The sequence below is a fragment of the Ranitomeya imitator genome, chromosome 4 (assembly GCF_032444005.1).
Source record: "Ranitomeya imitator isolate aRanImi1 chromosome 4, aRanImi1.pri, whole genome shotgun sequence".
Taxonomy (NCBI): Eukaryota; Metazoa; Chordata; class Amphibia; order Anura; family Dendrobatidae; genus Ranitomeya; species Ranitomeya imitator.
Window position 1 is genome coordinate 205665156 of NC_091285.1, and position 19199 is coordinate 205684354.

The window sequence follows — 19199 nt, forward strand, 5'->3', positions numbered from 1 at the left end:
CGCTATAAAGATGAAGGTCTAAAAATGATTGCAGATTTGCTGCGTTTTTCTGGCGTTTTTTATTGTATTTTTTGCCCACGTTTTTAGACAGCAGTGAATGTTATAGAGATGGATATATAGACGGACATATAGATATATAATTGCATAACCCTGACATATAAGAATAGTGCACCCAGTAAAGCTTATTGAATATCTTTTTTTGATTAAATAAATTAAATGGGAAAAAAATGACATGGGGTTCCCCCATTTTTTTGTAACCAGCAAAGGTAAAGCTGTGGGCTGATGTTATTAGGCTGGAAGGTCCATGTTTATTGTGACGTTCCCAGCCTAAAAATACCAGCCCCCATTCACCCCAGTAGTGGTGCATCACATTAGGTGCGGCTTTGCCTTGGCTCTTCCCGATTGCCCTGATGTGGTGGCAGTCGGGCTAATAGTGTTTGGGGTTGATGTCAGCTGTGTATTATCCAAAAACACAGCTGACATCAAGTCCTGGGGCTAGTAATGGAGATGTGGCTATCAGACACCCTTATTACTAGCACAGTAAGGAAAAAAATAACGCACACAGAAATACTTTATTGGAAAAAAAAAATCCCCTTCACATTATCCCTCATTCTCCACTTTATTAAAAAAAAGTTTGAATTCAGATCCCTGACCCCTCTTGTTCTCCCGGTCAATGAGCTGCCTCCTGGGCTGTATGATATTAATTACACCTCTCTTTCCATGCAGGACACATACACGCTCTGCTGAACTGAGCGAGCATTTGTGTGTAGCAAAGTCTGAAGATTTCTATCTGACAGACTACTAAGGTGTATGGTGACTTTTGGGTTTCAGCTTCCTGTTATTAGCAGTCTATACCCATAAATTCCTTTTGTCTCCTCTGTAGAAAGAATTCTACATGTGACTAACAGAAAATCATATTTTTCCTTCAGTTATCTTCTTATCAAAATAAAATGTAAAATCATATATTTTTTTTTCACAAAGGAGTCAAGCTTTTTGTCCATGTGGACAGTGAACTAGAACACAAGAAGGGCCTAGAAATTCTCTCTCTTTTTGTTGACAAGAAAGTGGAAGAGCTGCCGAAAGAAGCTAATCATATCATACAGGAGTCAAAAGGTACAGTCCTGTTTTTATATGTTTTTGTGTGAATGAACAAACTGGGCATCATGTCGCAAACCTAAAAAATTGGTCCTTTAACCATGACATCTCATTACTGTTACAACACAATTTACAAAATAAAAATTGAGCTTGAAGATGGGCAACAAGGCAACCTTTCTTGATTTTTGTGCAATATGGCCCAATATAGAGATTTTAAAATTTCATAGTTTAGTTTTAAGGTTGAAGGTAGACTTAAGTCCATCGAGTTCAACCTATAGCCTAACATGTTGATCCAGAGGAAGGTAAAATCCCCATAGGGCAGACATTAATAGCTCCATGTTAGGGGAAAAATTCCTTCTCGACTCGATACAGCAATTAGACTAGTTCCCTTGATCAACGCCCCATCACAGAATTTAGTGCCCATAACCTGTAATATTTATATTCATCAAGAAAGGCATCCAGGCCCTCCTTGAATTTTTGTAGTGAATCACTCATTACAATATCATACGGCAGAGAGTTTCATAGTCTCGCTGCCCTTACAGTAAAGAATCTGCATCTGTGATTATGATTAAACCTTCTTACTTCTAAACGTAGAGGATGCCCCCTTGTCCCGTCACAAGTCAAGGTGTAAAAAGATCATTAGAAAGGTCTCTGTGCTGTCCCCTCATATATTTGTACATTGTAATAAGATCGGTCCTAAACCTTTGTATTTCCAAGCTGAATAACCCTTCTTCGTACTGAAGTCCATCCATTCCCTTAATAACCTTGGTCGCTCTTCTCTGCACACACTCTAGTTAAAAATGTATAATAATAAATAATAATAATAGTTAAACTATGTCCTTCTTATACACCAAAGGCCATAATTGTCCACAGTATTCTACATATGGCCGCACTAGTGACTTGAATAGAGGCAAAACTATGTTCTCGTCATGAGCATCTATGCCTCTTTTAATAAATCACATTATTTTATTTGCCTTGGTAGCAACTGCGTGACACTGATCACTAAAGTGGAATTTGCCATCCACTCATACACCCAAGTCGTTTTCCATGACAGTTTTACCCGTTGTCTTACAATTTAGTACATAATTATACATTTTATTTCCTCTGACCAAATTTATAACCTTACATTTATCTAGATTAAATTGAAATTGCCATTCAGCCGACGCTCCAGCTTATATAAATCCTGTAATATTAAGTTATCCTCCAGTGTTGATTACACTGCAGAGTTTAATATCCTATGCAAATATTGTAATTCTACTCTGTATGCCCCTTAAGGTACCTTCACACATAACGATATCGTTAACGATATCGTTGCATCGTCACGCTTTTTTGTGACGTAGCAACAATCTCGCTAACGATCTCCTTATGTGTGACAGCGACCAACGATCAGGCCCCTGCTGGGAGATCTTTGGTCGTGGGGAACCTGTTTTTGGTCGCTGAACACCCGCTGTCATCGCTGGATCGGCATGTGTAACGCCGATCCAGCGATGTGTTCACTTGTAACCAGGGTAAACATCTGGTTACTAAGTGCAGCGCCGCGCTTAGTAACCCGATATTTACCCTGGTTACCATTGTAAAAGTTAAAAAAATAAACACTACATACTTACATTCCGATGTCTGTCATGTCCCCCGCCGTCCGCTTCCCTCCCTGCACTGACTGTCAGCGCCGCCGGCCGTAAAGCAGAGCACCGTTGTGCTCTGGCTCTGCTTTACGGCCGGCGCCGCTGACACAGTCAGTGCAGGGAGGGAAGCTGACGGCGGGGGACGTGACAGACATCGGAATGTAAGTATGTAGTGTGTTTTTTTTTTTTTTTTTTTTTTAACTTTTACAATGGTAACCAGGGTAAATATCGGGTTACTAAGCACGGCCCTGCGCTTAGTAACCCGATGTTTACCCTGGTTACACAGGGACTTCGGCATCGTTGAAGACAGTGTGACAGCTCCCCAGCGACTACACAACGACTTGCCAACGATCACGGCCAGGTCGTATCGCTGGTCGTGATCGTTGGTAAGTCGTTTAGTGTAACGGTACCTTTAGAAGGTCATTAATGATGAAAAGAAGAGGGACCAATACTGATGCCTGTGGTACCCCACTGTTAACTGTGACCCAATCCAAGTGTCTTCCATTAATAACCACCCTTTGTTTCCTATCACTGAGCCAGTTGTTAACCCAGTTACATATATTTTCCCATAGTCCCATTTTTCTAATTTTAAATACCAACCTTTTAGGTGGCACTGCATCAACTGCCTTATGAGTCCATATAGACAACATCCACTGCATTTCCCTGGTCCCGTCTGGAACTTATGTTTTCATAGAAGCTGATCACATTAGTTTGACAGGACCAATCGCTCAAAACAATATTGAGGCAAACTGATTTTTCTCAGAAACTGCGCCATTCTTCTTCATGGATTATGTCTCATATTGTAGTTTAAGCCCTTTTCAGGTATACAGGTGTTTCTCACAAAATTAGAATATCATCAAAAAGTTAATTTATTTCAGTTCTTCAATACAAAATGTGAAACTCATATTGTATATAGCCATTACAAACATAGTGATCTATATCAAGTGTTTTTCTGTTAATGTTAATGACTTTTGGGTTTTCATTGGCTGTAAGCCATAATCCTCAACATGAATGGAAATAAACACTAGTGATGAGCGAGTACTCGTTGCTTGGGTGGTCGCCGAGTATTTGTAAGTGTTCGGAGATTTAGTTGTCCTTGCCGCAGCTAGATGATTTGCGACTGTTAGACAGTTTGATTACATGTGGGGATTCCCTAGCAGCCAGGCAAGCCCCACATGTACTCAGCCTGGCTAATAGCTGTAAATCATCCAGCTGCCGCGGTGAAAACTAAATCTCCGAACACTTACAAATACTCGGAGACCCGAGCAACGAGTACTCGCTCATCACTAATAAACACTTGAAATAGATCACTCTGTTTATAAGGACTCTATATAATATGAGTTTCACTTTCTTTTTGTATTGAAGAACTGAAATGAATTAACTTTTTGATGATATTCTAATTTAGTGACAAGCGCTTGCATCTCTAGGACATCTAAAGGGAAAAAAAATCTTAGACAATACCTTTAGTGGGCGTTTTGGAAAAATTGTTGATTTGAGAATCAAAACTTGATATGATTTTTTCCCTATCTGGATTTAGAGGTCTTTTTCCTTTTGGACATTCATACAGCTCCTCTTATGGGCACTGTGCTAACACTGTGGGAATGTAATTAGACCCCAGGTAATAACATCAAATCAGTTAATTGCGCATATCCTTTAATGACACCATGATTGGCTTGTAATAGACTGGAATGATTTATTTGGTGGTGGCGGTCTTCTTGCATCATTTCTATTTTGGTCTCAATTCTGTTTCAGGGTCACCTCTTGTGGTGTCATTAATTGGCGCCCTGTTGCGGGAATTTCCCAGCCGCTGGGCTTTCTACCTCAAACAGCTACAGAGCAAACAATTCAAAAGAATACGAAAATCCTCCTCATATGATTATGAAGCCCTGGATGAAGCCATGTCTATGAGTGTGGATAGGCTACAGGACCACGTAAAGGGATACTACAATGATTTCTCAGTTATAGAAAAGGACGTGAAAGTGCCAACTCAGGTGAGTCCGGGCAAATAGATGTAACCACGTGACTGCCAAGGTTTTTTCTGTTATAAATTGTCATTTTTACACTTGCCATTGAAAAGAGGAAACTTTTAATGTGCCCTTAATTATCTGCTCACCTTTATTTTACTTATGAATTCATGCAGTAATAAAGTTGTCAGTACTTTTCTCATTAGATTACAAACGATGGCTGGATGACCCAGGGCCTTCCTCTGGATTGGCATTGTAGGATATGCTACTCAGCTATTGGGAATGATAACCTCCTCCTGGGAAAGGACATGCTATTACATCCTAATTGTGGTAATCTAACCAAAATGGGATGTTTTAGTATGTCTAGTGGATGATCGAGTATCCTGCAGTGGTGCAGGATATCTCCAATCCAAGCAGTGTAACTGTAGCCACACTTCAGTATCCCCAAAGCTTATATACATCTAGAAAAGCATGAGGAGCAAGTATCACCCACGTAGTATGGAAGAATAGCTGCTACTTACCTGTATAGCAACACACACAAAAAAACAAAAAAGGTAGCGATATAAAGTGGGTCATGCTCGATGAATAGGAATTAATATAGGTTTATGTGAATCGGTAATCTATGTGGCAAAAAATTGTATTATAAACATTTAAAAAAACAAACAAACCTCTGAGCAATATATGAAGGTCCAAGATAATAGACAAACCAAATACATATACATGGTATACTAATAAGTAATATATTATAATTATTATCAAAGTGAATATTACAAAAATGTAAAGTAGGCCTGCCAAAGGAGAAGAAGGGGGTATGTGATAACCCCACGTGTCAGGTCACAACTGTGACTTCCTGGGGACATCCCAGCCTAATATACCACCCCTTTCTTCCAGGTTCTGTGTATCCTGTGGGACATGGAGAGCGAGGACGTGGAGGATATGCTTCAGGAATTTGTCAACAAATCACTGTTGTATTGTGATCGCAATGGAAAGTCGTTTCTGTATTATCTGCATGATCTCCAGCTGGATTTTCTCACCGAGAGGAACCGTACTCAGCTGCCTGTAGGAACTTACATATGTATATAGTATATAAATCTCAGTGGCTGCTTAGTGCATAGGGTAACTGTGCTTCTTGCTGTTTCAGGATCTTCATGCTAAGCTTGTTGGTCAGTATCACAAGCGGTATGCACAGTTTCTACCAACTGCGGACCAAGAGGACTGTACATACTGGTACCATTATCTAGCCTACCATATGGCTCAGGCCAACATGCACCAAGTAGGTAGATTTACATCAGAACAAATGTGCACAGTGGTAATATTTGTTCCTAGGTTATTGCATTCACTACAATTAAATTTGTATTCCCTAATCCCGTATTAATATTCATATACTGTAAAGTGGATGTTTTTTAAATACTGATCGCTGTCTTCTCCAGTTTACAGGGACTTTTTGATCCTCTTCCGAACCTTTTGACAATAATTCAGACTAGCCGGCTCACACAATCTCTTATTTGTAGAACAGAAGGCACTTTCCTAATGTAAGTCTATGGGAGACTGAATGCGATTCTCATAGGCTTACATTGGCAATGCGACTGCAGGTCAGTACAAGGGACACTGTGAGCCGCCCAGCTGAATAACATCAATGGTCCAGAAGAAGAGGATCAGAATGTCCGTGGAGACCGGAGAACACGGCCATTGGTAAGCAGGTAACCATGCATTAAGCCAGATGTGATGGACCTGAGGACGTGATGCTCCCTCTTTTATATTTAATACAATAGTTCAGTCTATGGGTGCTGACTTTCAGTAATCATTGACCATACTCAGTAAAGTACTATAGTTTACACCTACCTTACCATTCGTAAGATTGCCTGGCTTCTAACTGAATAAAACTATTTTTTTTGTGTAAATTCTGCCATTTATAATTACCATGTTTTATTAATATTCTACAGGAACTTTGCTCCCTATTATTTTCATTTGATTGGTTAAAAATGAAGACCAGATTATTTGGACCCGCACACCTCATTCACGAGTTTGTGCATTACCGGGACATACTCAATAAACAGGTACTTCCTGGGACATTTCTTGTTTGCTGTTTTGTAATACAATTAGCAATTGTTACAAAAAAAAATAGTATGGTATATCTAGACTGATTCTGATTCACTCCATAATTTTCACTCTTTGGTTTTTTAATACTGGTCCTTTTTTATTTTTATCATTTTTATAGAACAGCAAAGCACGTGAAGATTTCCAAGAGTTTTTGTCCCGAAACGGTCATCTCCTAGGGCAGAATTCTCCCATAAACATAGTCCAGTTGGGACTTTCTCAGCCAAATGAATCTGCAGTATATAAACATGCTATCCGGCATGCCAAAGAGGAGCTTCAGAAAGGAGCGCTCTACGTCAACTGGATGTAAGTGATGAACGGACCCGAACACAGGAGCCAAACCTTAGTAATATCAGGATTCCGTCTATGATACATTTAGATGAACAGCTGGAGTATTACCTGATGATCACACAAACTTTACACTCTGACCTGCTTTTAATGTATAGTTGGGTGCTGTTACTCTGACTTAAAGGGGTTGTCCACTACTTTAACTACTTAAATGTTTCAGTGATGTCGGCACCAGGTCTCCCGACCCTCATCCTTCGATATGCCACGTGAGTGCTGCAGCCCATCATCGGCCGATGATGCTCTGACCACGCTTCTATTGGACGCCGGAGTTTTGTTTGAGCGGAATGAGAGCACTGCAGCCCATCAGCAGCCACTGATGGGCTGCAGCACTCACGTGGCTGGAACCGTGCTGATGCAGGAGGCGGTTGTAAGGTTGTTTTCTCTATCGCCTTTCATTGGGGGACACAGGAACCATGGGTGTATGCTGCTGCCACTAGGAGGCTGACACTATGCAAATAAAAAGTTAGCTCCTCCTCTGCAGTATACACCCTACCGACAGGAAGTAGGATATTCAGTTTAGCTTAGTGTCAGTAGGAGGTGGACACGGGTCTTTCATTAGACCCTTATCTACCTCAATGTGCGTCGTTTCCTTTCAGGTTTTTCCGGAGGGATACAGGGTGAACAGTCACACCTGTAGTCCCACAATGTGGACTATGAGTACGGCGTGTACTGCCACCCCGTATCCTCATAGATCCCTCACCAGGACCAAGATCCTAGCACACAAGCGTGCTTAGAAGTCCGGTCCTGGCTCCGTCCCCCACCCACTCGCCCACCAGAGCCTGTCGGTCGGAGGAGACGAGGACGTCCATCAGCTCCGTGGACGTCTCATTCCTTCCAGGTTAGTACCGGCGGGGGATGTTTAGGTGAGTATTTTCCCTCCCCACCCTGTGGCTTCCCTGGATCCTAAAAAGGGGGTTCCTATTTAGGGGTTTTCTGATGCGAATCGCATCTCTTTTCAGCCGCGCCACTTCCGTGGATGCGGCCTCCCTGTCCCCTGTTCTGGCGCGGCTGCCTTTACGGAACACCGCGCCGCTTCTTGTCTGGGCACGCTATCTGCGTGGCCGTGCTCAGGGGGGGACATTCCCGCCTCGGGTCCTGCAGGCTTCCCACCCCCCCCCCGCCCTCTATCCAGCCCCAGCTTTAGCGCGGCTCTCAGTGGCTCCCCTGCTCCGGCCGCTGTATGCGGCCGTTCATTTCCTTTCAGCGCGGCGGCTTACCAGCCGCCGCATCGCTGCGGCTTCCCTGCTCCGGCCGCTGTATGCGGCTGTTCATTTCTTTTCAGCACGGCCGCCGCATCGCTAATCGGGCCCCCTGCAGCTGCGTCCCTCTGGCCGCTTACAGCGCCGCGCATCCTCCCTCAGCGTGGCGGCTTGCCGGACCGCCTCACCGCTTTGGACCGGCGGCTGCGCTACTCCCGCCGCTGTAGGCGGCCGCTCACCTATCGCTTTCTGCGGCGCACTGTTCACCGCTGCGGCCCTTCCATGCCGGCACCGATCGCTAATTTAGGCCCCGGCTTCTGCCTGGGCCTACTTCCGGTGCCGGACTCCGCCCCCTTTCTTCTTTCATCAGGCGGGCTTTTCTCCCGCCCGACATTTTCACTGCGGCCCGCCTTCTCTCCGCCCACTGGCGCCATCTTGGGACTCCTTTACATGCACCTCTCATCCGTCGCCACATCTCAGGAGCCCATACCGCGGTCACATCCGCAGATCGGTCCAATTTGCGGCAGGAGCTCATATCACCCTCCTGCCTAAAAGACGACTTCTTACCGGAGGCCCATCCTATCAAGCCGAACAGCGTCCTCCGGATCCCGTTTTTCGTCTACCGTGAGTAGTTCTGCTCTGCAGACCGACACTCCCCTCTGCCCCCACCCCCCCCTGCCCTCTATCCACTCGGGCAAAAAAGGGGGCCATTTTCGTCTTCCTACTCCTGCAGCAACCCAATTGTGCCCACCGCCCAGGATCCCCCAGCCGATCCGCCCGAGAGTGATTCTCCAGTCCCAGGCTGGGCCTCCTCTCCGTCTCAATCGGTGGCCAATCTAACACGGGTGTCTCAACCCTGGTGTCCGTGCTGGATCGGTTACCCCTGCAGACCCCCGCAGTAGCCACCGGGTCGCTGAAAGCTCCGTCCGAGCCCTCCAAGGCTAGCTGAAAAAGGTCCAGACAGGAATGCCAGTCTGAGTCCTCTTCTCGCTCCATCTCGACACTCGGTCCTCCTCTGCAGTCGGCGTCCTCCCGATCCTCCTCCCCTGAGTCAGGCGAGGCATTCTCTGATACGCCTTCGGAGGATAATTTGCGGCCGGATTCGAACCAAATCGCTAACATGAGGGATATGGTTCAAAGCCTCATTGGAGCGACCAATCAGACCTGTGGCATCAAAGATTCCTCTACGAAACCCGCAGATCAGGCGGTTTCGTTTAGACGGTCCAAGCTACCTCCCAAGGTATTTGCTCCTCATCCTGAATTCAAGGAGCTTCTGTCCAGAGAAAGAGCGAATTCGACCAGACGTTCTCAAAGAGACAGTCTTGGAGTCTCATATCTCTTTCCTCCGGATCTCATTGCCAACCGGAATGAGAGGCGTTAGAGAACGACCTCTCCCCCTGTGGATCCGTCGGCTGCTAAACTTGCCACCAACACAGTCCTTACGCTGTCCGGTGGGCGGCTCTGAAAGATTCCAGCGATAGGATCATGGAATCCTTCGTGAAGTCGGCTCTCAAAACTGCCGAATCATCCCAATGCCCAGCTTGGGCTTCCACTTGGGTTTCGAAGTCTGTATCCGAGGGGCTAAACAACTCCGTTGGGGCATTCAAGCTGGAGCTCCATCAGGTCGGCTGGCGGAACTTGCCTCCCAGATTTCTCACGCCGGGGAATAATTTGTGCCCTGGACGTCGCGTCTTCTGCCGCACAGGCGTCCAGTAATGTTGTTGCCAGCTGTCGCACTGTTTGGCTCAAGAGTCATCAAAGAAGTCCCTTACGAGCCTGCCTTTTCAGGGTTCACGTCCTTTTCGGTTCCAAGCTGGACCAAATTTATTAAGGACGACACTGGCGGCACCAGTCCCCTTCTCCAGACCTCGCCTACTTCCCCTTAGGCGGCTACTTCGGTCTTTTTGACCTTTTTCGTAGTTTTGCGGCATCAGATTCCTCTTCGCAACAGCAGAGGCCTCTGGCACGTTAGATAGAAGAAGGTATTCTTCGACTCACTCTTTCCTGGCGTGCCTGCTACTCCTAAGGTGGATTCTCCAGGTCCAGGACTGGAAGTTCCACCTAGGCATGACCCACGACTAGGCCCCAGCCCGTTTCTCAGACCGGGCAACCGTCTCCTGTTCCTCAGGGACGTCTGGGTCTCCTCAGTAGAGGGCGCATGGGCCAGGGCACTTGTATCCTCTAGATACAAAATCTTCATTTCACGGTCCTGGGATCGTTTTCTTCAAATCCCAACCTCCAAGAGACCCCGCTCTAGTCCCGGGTTTCTTTACAGCCATTGTTTCCCTCCTTAAATCTGGGGTAAACGTTCCCGTCCCAGAACAGGAATGGTTCATCGGTTCACAGGCTTCTCTTCGAATCTTTCTGTACTGACAGAGGACAGCAAGGTTCGTCCCAGTCCGGATCTCCATTTGCTGTACAGGAAGTTTCGTCGGAGACACTTCAGGATGATATTCCCTCGTTCAGTAATCACTTTCATGGAGGCTCAGGAATTTCGGTTTCAGGCTCCCGAAAGTCTATCCATCTTTTCCGACATTCTAACCGTTGCGGGTGGCTCATCAACAGGAAGAAGTTCCGTCTTGTTCAGCGTCTCGTATCTCTGGGCATGTTCTTCGACACTTGTCGGACCAGAGTCTTCCTTCCCGAGGACAGGATATCCCTCCTTTGTCAGGAAGTTCGCTTGCTCCAGGGTTCTCGGCCCTAAGGAGGTTTGGTTGCAACATCGGAAGCAGTTTGCCCTTCGCCCGTTTCTTTCAAGACTTCTTCAGCAGGCTATTTTATCGCAGGGTACAGGTCTGTCTTCTCCCTGCATCGTCCGATCCGGCTTTCTCCCAGGTCAAATGGTTCCTCGACTGGTGGCCGAGGTCACTTCTCTTATCCCAGAGTAGATCCTTCACAGCATATCCTTCCTTCCAGTTCCCTGGCAGGTGGTGACGACGGACGCCCGTCCGCTCGCGGAGGCGCGGGGCTTTGTCTCCTGTTCTTTCAGGGTTGTTGGTCGGTGCAGGAGCCTCCTTTGCCGATCAATGTCCTCGAGTCCCGGATCATCTTTTCTGTCTTTCCTTCACTGGGTAAGGATTCTCAGCAGCCTGCCAATTCGAATCCAGACAGACAATGACACAGCAGTGCATATGTCTACCACCAGGGGTGGACTCGGCGTTCGCTGGCCTCGGCCGAGATTCCAGGACCCTCCTTTGGACAGAGGCAACGGTCCTGGTGAGCTCCGCAGTGCATGTCCCCGGCGTGGACATTTAGGCCGCCGACTTCCTCGGCCGCGAGGGCCTCGCGGCAGGGGAATGGTACTTCAGGAGGTTTCCTATCGGATTGCTCTTCGATGGGGGACTCCAGAGGTGGACCTCATGGCGTCCCCATTGAACAGGAGGTCCCTCGGGTCGGCCCAGGGTCCCGTGATCCTCTCAGTGGTGTTGTCTCTCTGGCCATTCCTCGGTCGCATTTCGGGCTCCCCTATCGGTTCCCACGCCTTCCCTTGCTTTCCAAGCTGTCGAAAAAGATCAAGGCTGGATGGGTGCCGGTCATTCTGATCGTCCCGGATTGGCCAAGGAGGTCTTAGTTTGCAGACATCGCCAATCTTCCGCGGACACCCCTGGTGTCTTCCGGGCGGACCCGATCTGCTGTCTCAGGGTCCGATCTGCCACCCGAATTATCGGTCGCTCAGTTTAACGGCGTGGCTGTGGACTCCACAGTTCTAAGAGCGTCCGGCCTTTCGGCCCAGATGAGTCACTCTATAATCCAGGCTGGGAAGCCTTTGTCTTCTTCCAGGATCTACTATCGTACCTGGAAGGCTTACTTTCGTTGATGCGAGTCCAACCACTTTTCACCTATGTCCTTTTTCCCTGCCTTCCATTTGGTTTTCCTTCAGGCAGGGCTGGATTCGGGCTTCGCTCTTAGTTCCCTAAAGGACCAGGTTCCTGCGCTCTTCTTCCCTTTCAGAAGACGTTATCTTCTCAGCCACAGGTTAAGACCTCCCTTCAAGGAGTAGCCCACGCTGTCCCTCCGTACAGGGCCTCTGTGGATTCATGGGATTTATAGGTTGGATTGGTTGTGCTTAGGGGTTCCCCCCTTTGAGCCTCTCAGGGAGTTTTCCCTGTCAGTTCTATCTCGGAAGGTGACTTTTCTCAGGTCCATCTTTTTGATCCGCCGCGTTTTTGAGTTGGCGGCCGCTTCTTGCCGACCTCCTTTTTTTTTTATTTTAAACCAGGACAAGGTGGTCCCAGGCCTCTGCCTTCCTTCCTTTCTCGAGGTGGTTTTTCATCTTTCCACCTCAACGAGGACATCGTTATACCTTTCCTTTTGTCCAGCTCCGATTCATCCTCTGGAGTGATCGTTGAACAGGCTGGGCCTCGTCAGGGCAGTGAGGATCTCCCTGGCTAGCACAGCCGTTTTCCGAAAGATGGATTCTCTTTTCGCCATCCCTGATGGCGTGCGTAGAGGCCTGCCGACTTCCAAGGCGACTATTGCTCGCTCTATCAGATCGGCAATGGCGACTATTGCTCGCTCTATCAGATCGGCAATTTTGGAAGCTTTACCGGGTCAAGAACAAGAGTGCCCCCTCCTGAGATAAAGGCTCACTCTACCCGGGCAGTCGGCGCTTCCAGTGCGGTACGTCACAGGGTTATCGCTGACGGCTTTGCAAGCGGCACCTGGTCTTCCATCCACACGTTTCGCCGAACTACGGCGGACTCCAGCCTGGGCAGAAGGATCCTGCAGGCGGCAGTGGTGAGTCCTCGGACCTGATGGAAGTCGGTTTTTCCCACCCCAGGGACTGCTTTGGGACGTCCCATGGTTCCTGTGTCCCCCAGTGAAAGGCGATAGAGAAAACAGGATTTTTGGTTGCTTACCGTAAAATCTGTTTCTCGGAGCCTTCATTGGGGGACACAGCACCCTCCCAAGTTGAACAGCTCTGTTTACTGTATACGTTTGAGTTCTTTGAACACTCTTCGAGTGTTTGAAACTGTTTATTCACATAGCGCCAACAAATTCTACGGCGCTCCATAGATTAAGTTTATTATTATTATTCCTCTTTTACACGTTGCTTCTCCTACTGCTTTCTCACTAACTGAATATCCTACTTCCTGTCGGTAGGGTGTATACTGCAGAGGAGGAGCTAACTTTTTATTTGCATAGTGTCAGCCTCCTAGTGGCAGCAGCATACACCCATGGTTCCTGTGTCCCCCAATGAAGGCTCCGAGAAACAGATTTTACGGTAAGCAACCAAAAATCCTGTTTTTTTTTGTATCTTACACAGGTAACTGCGCCATTTAAGAAGGAGTTGTCCAAGTAATGGTCAACCCATTTAAAAAATGATTTGTTTTGTTGCCGAGAAGCAGCCACTATTGGGGTAACTCTCTGTACATGGAATTCTACAGCTATGGAAGATGTATACATTTGTAGACTGTGAGCTTTCCTAGCTGCTGTTGTAAGAAGCCACTTTGACAGTCACACTATGCAATAGAACTAGCCAATTTCCAGGCCCTCTGCCTCTGTGAGCCCCATAATTGTGTGTCCTGCCTCTAATAGTAGCCGATCTATTGATGATTGACTTGCAGAAACAAACAGAGCATGAAGAACATCCCAAGCCTAGCAGTGCGGCCCCACACTGAGGCAGTATACCATGCCTGCTTTTCTCGGGATGGACAGAAGATTGCCTCCTGTGGAGCTGATAAAACCTTACAGGTAACAAAAATACGTTCCAATTAACTGCTTATCTGCTTGCTGTATATCCATCATTATGCACTGTATTACCTATCACTGTAGCTCCTAATTTCTGCTTGGAGTGACTTTCTGTGTTATGCTTGTGCTGCTCCCAACTTGCTCGCTTTTCTGTTTGATGCTGGAGCGCCGATATTTGTCCCAATTGCTGTAGCAGCACGTGTGCCTACATCATGCGCCAGTTACATGGGTATGCCTTATCACTAATTTTTGACGCCTTCTTTCGAGCTATTATTATAGCGAAACGCGCGTTGAGGGTTACATTTATCCTCATTATGTTATCTGATAACAACACTTAGTTTGCGATTATACTAATAATCATAGGTATTCTTTATTATTAAAGAGGGCTTGTCACCACATTTTCATGATAAACTGGACACACATAATAGTGGCTGTGGAGCAGAATAAATCTTTTTTTTTTCTTTCTTTTTCTGCTACTCCATTGCGGAGATATTAGCAATCAAAGTATTTGGCACCTAAAGAGCTCACTTTTGTTGAAGGCATTATCCATGGCTTTGTGTTTTTTTTCGCTATGGGCCTAAAGGTACCGTCACACTCAGCAACTTTGCAACGAGAACGACAACGATCCGTAACGTTGCAGCGTCCTGGATAGCGATCTCGTTGTGTTTGACACGCAGCAGCGATCTGGATCCCGCTGTGCCATCGCTGGTTGGAGCTAGAAGTCCAGAACTTTATTTCGTCGTCAGGTCGGCGTGTATCGTCATGTTTGACAGCAAAAGCAACGATGCCTGCAATGGTTTACATGGAGCTAACAACCAGCGAGAACGATAAGTGAGTCGCCGTTCCGTCACTGGATCGCTCCTGCATCGTTCTGGAGCTGCTGTGTTTGACGTCTCTACAGCGACCTAAACAGCGACGCTCCGGCGATCGGCTCGTTGTCTATATTGCTGCAGCGTCGCTGAGTGTGACGGTACCTTAAGAACTTACTGGCAGATCAGTGAAAAAGCTGCTGTGTTGACATAAGGTCAATTGAAGCCAGGACACATTGTTGCAGGGTAGAAGAGGCAGTTAGCTAGCAACTGCTTAGCCTCATAGACGAAAAGCCCAAAGCCCTGGTAACCCGTTTAAGTGTAAGTGGGTGTTATCAGACATGTTCATCAGTGCATCTGTTTGTTATGCATTAAACTGGATCATTGGGTACAAGAAGACTATACCTTTAATGATAAACTTGTTCATGATGGAACCGATGGAGAGTAACATTTTTTATTAGTTGGAGTCACATAAAAATAAATAAAATCCGTTGACCGATCCACAATTTATTTTATTTAATTTTTATAAATTATCTCTTTTTCATTCGTCAGTGTTTCATCAGTATTTGCAATCCAAAAGCAGCAAAATCTTTGAATTCTAGTTTCTCTCTCTCTGTAGGTTCCACTTCTGATTTTGGATTTACAAATATAGGTGTAAAATGCTGACCCAATTATGACATGTGAATAAGACCTAATGCTGCAGAGAAATGCAAATGTAAAATCAGCATAAATTTGGTCATAGGCATCTAATAAGTCTTGTCTGAACATAACTCAAGGGATTGGATTTATCAGATTTCAACACTCCTTATAATTAGTTTTTGTGATTTAAAGGGCCTTGCTACTTGTGGTAACAGGTTATTTCTGTTTCCCATCGAAGTGAACATTATTATGGCGGAGTCAGGAGAAATAACTGTTGGTCAACAAATGTCTTCTGTATGGCCAGCTTAAAGGGGTATTCTTATTTATGACTTATGCACAGAGTATACCATACATTTTCCCACTCGCCTCTCCAACACCTAGGCCGCCCCCTTTAGGTCTTCCATGGTGGCACATCAGCTGTGACTGTAGTGGAGGCCTTTCAAGGGTTCTCAGTTGTGTTCTGAACTCCTCTCTTAACCTATTCACCACCTTGGCATTTTCTGCTTTTGCGTTTTCCTTTTTTGCTCCCCTTCTTCCCAGACCCATAACTTTTTTTTCCATCAACATGGCTTTGTGAGGACTTGTCTATTGCTGGGTGCGTTGTACTTTGAACGACACCACGATTGGCTTCAACATGTAAGTGTACTGTAAAACAGGGAAAAAAAATTCCAAGTTCGGTCAAATTGCAAAAAAAGTGCAATTCCACAATTGTTTTTTGGGTTTCTTTTTACCATGTTCCCTAAATACTAAAACTGACCTGCCATTATGATTCCTCAGGTCATTACGAGTTCACAGACACCAAACATGTCTAGGTTCTTTTTTTAAGTGGTGACAAAAAAAAATCAAAATTTGGAGAAAAAAAAATGGCGCTATTTTCTGGGACATCTCCATTTTTTTGTGCTCTGGGGTTGGGTGTGGGCTTTTTTTTTGTGCGCCAAGCTGATGTTTTTGTCGATACAATTTTGGGGTAGATCTTTTGATCACCTGTTATTACATTTTATTGCAATGTTGCAGCGACCAAAAAAAGGTAATTCTGGCGTTTTGATTTTTTTTTCTTGTTACATCGTTTATTGATTGGATTAATTATTTTTATATCTTGATAGATCGGACATTTCTGAACGCAGTGATACCAAATATTTGTATTTCTCAGTCACCCATGACAGCACTACCAGAGAGAGGGAATCCGCCCTTCAGGGACAGGAAACCTACAGGATAAAAAGGGCGGCACCTCTCTCCTGCGTCAGTTTTGTTTCCTGTCCCTGACAGGGAACCCTCAGGATCGGTACCTTGAATCCGGAGCCGGCCAGTGGAGATATGACGGCGGGGAGGCCCCTGTCACCGCTGGTGCTGTGTCCGACGCCGCCGCTGCTGGGTCCGATGGGGCTGCAGAGCGCGCGGAGGGAAGCGTGGCTGCCTCCCCGGAGTGGGGTAGGGGCTGTTGGGACCCGGCATGCGCCAGGTGGGGGCGCTTCCTGCCCGGAGCGGCGGCCTGGTGTGTGTGAGAGCACCAAGATGGCCGCCGCACCGGATATAGATACGACTACTTCCGGGTCCCGAGCAGAGCGCGCATGCGCACTTGGAGCAGAGGGACCAGCGCTTCCCTGGGTCGCAGCCTGGAGGAGGGGGTGAATCGGCGCGATAATTTAAAAAGGCACAGCTGCGGGAGCGCCCTTTGCTGTATGCAGTCCCAACATGGCGGACAGCGACCAGCAGCTCCAGCCGGTGCAGCCATTACAGCCGCAACAGCAGCACCATTACCAACGCAAGCCAAATGAACCAAAGAGAAGGACCTCTGCAGGCACCAGAAGTACACGCTCCAGGAGCCATTCCACGCCGCAGAGTAAAGCCTCTAGCCAGCCGACACCATCTACTTCGGGTCTCATACAAAATCCCATACCTCCTCCAGAACCGGTACCTGTAGCTGCGCAAGATGGGTGAGTGATCTTCGTGAAAGTTCACCGAATAATTGGGGTCCCCCTTTCCGTTTATTTTTAGGCAAGGAAAAATCGGAGAAAACTAAACATAGGAACTGCCCCTTATGTGGAGAACCCCTGTCACAGAACTGGGATAAGAAATTATGCGGTTCCTGTATAGGACAAGTCCTTTGTGAAGAAACCCCTAGTTTTGCCTCTGAATTACGATCAGTAATAAGATCAGAGGTAGAAACAGCGTTCAAGTCCCTTAAAGGGGAGGGGGTTAAGGATAAAACACCTATGCCCTATTCTCACTCCGATTCTTCTAGTTCTGATGAGGGTGTGTCAGACAAACGGGGTTCCTCTTCTTCCTCGGATTCTGAGAGTAGAGGCCACCACTGCTTCCCCTTAGACGAAGTAGATGCCCTTGTGAAAGCTGTAAGATCTACAATGGGAGTCCTAGATCCACGTCCTGATAAAACAGTATAGGACATTATGTTTGGAGGTCTGGGCCAGAAAAAACGTAGAGTCTTTCCACTTAACGAGAACGTGCAGGCCTTAATCAAAAAGGAGTGGGAGAAACCAGAAAGAAAAAATTCATCTGTGCCCTCCCTAAAAAGGAAATATCCTTTCACGGAGGAGGCTTCTACGTCATGGGACAAGGCCCCTAAACTTGACGTTGCAGTAGCTAAAGCGTCAAGGAAGTTTTCATTGCCCTTTGAGGACATGGGAACGCTGAAAGATCCCCTCGATAAAAGGGCCGATACCTTCCTTAAAGGGGCCTGGGAGTCGGCGGGGGGATGTTTAAGACCCGCAATAGCAGCCGCATGTACTTCCAGATCTTTAATGATTTGGATAGATGATTTAGAGAAACAATTAAGAGATGGGGTATCCAGACAAAAAGTAATTGAATCAATTCCCAGGATTAGGGGAGCGGCAGCGTTTTTGGCTGACTCATCAGCCGACTCTATCAAGCTCACTTCAAAATCAGCAGCCTTATCTAATGCAGCTCGTAGGACGCTATGGCTTAAAAATTGGCCGGGCGACCTACAGACAAAACAAAAACTCTGTTCAATCCCATGTGAGGGGAAATTTTTGTTTGGGGAGACCCTAGATTACATTTTACAAAAAGCTGAAGATAAGAAGGGGTTCCCTAACCTGATCACACCATTTGTTAAGCGGCCCTTTCGGAATATAGAAGTTTTTCCGGAGGGGACCGTCCCCCAAGAGAACAGAACAGATGGGACGATGGGAGAAATAGAGATAGGGGCTTCCTCTTTGGCAATTCCCCAAGAAATAAAAAGATCCCTAAGTGACACTTTCCCCAGGGTGGGAGGGAGACTGTCTCAATTCCTTCCGGCCTGGGAAAAAATCTCATCCAGTACTTGGATTTTAAACCTAATAAAGATGGGACTTTAGATAAACTTTACCGCCCTTCCTCCCCAAAACTATGTGGTCACTCCACTAAGACCCTCACCTCGGCAACAACAAGCCCTGGAACAAGAAATCTCAAAACTCATAGTCAAAGACGTGATGTGAGAAGTTCCCCTACTGGAAAGAGGGAAAGGTTTCTTTTCCCCACTATTTCTGGTCCCAAAGCCGGACGGTTCTTTCCGCACAATAATAAATCTACGGAAATTAAACAGATATGTAAAGAATCAGACTTTCAAAATGGAGTCAATAAAATCAACAATAAAAAACCTGTTTCCGAACTGTTTCATGGTAGTGTTGGATCTCAGCGACGCGTACTATCACGTCCCCATCCACCAAAACTCACAAAAATTCCTCAGACTAGCAGTAGTCATGGAGGGGAAAATAAGGG

General features: G+C 46.4%; 1 protein-coding gene across 1 annotated transcript in view; it reads left to right on the forward strand.

The window, feature by feature from the left end:
* The window catches only part of APAF1 (apoptotic peptidase activating factor 1), a 205098-nt gene that overhangs the window by 45448 nt on the left and 140451 nt on the right, over nucleotides 1-19199 (forward strand). The window contains exons 7-13 of the mRNA XM_069764312.1: nucleotides 982-1113; nucleotides 4470-4708; nucleotides 5573-5740; nucleotides 5823-5954; nucleotides 6625-6738; nucleotides 6900-7084; nucleotides 13893-14019. Of these exons, the coding sequence (XP_069620413.1) occupies nucleotides 982-1113; nucleotides 4470-4708; nucleotides 5573-5740; nucleotides 5823-5954; nucleotides 6625-6738; nucleotides 6900-7084; nucleotides 13893-14019 (1097 nt within the window). The remainder of the gene's footprint in view (nucleotides 1-981; nucleotides 1114-4469; nucleotides 4709-5572; nucleotides 5741-5822; nucleotides 5955-6624; nucleotides 6739-6899; nucleotides 7085-13892; nucleotides 14020-19199) is intronic.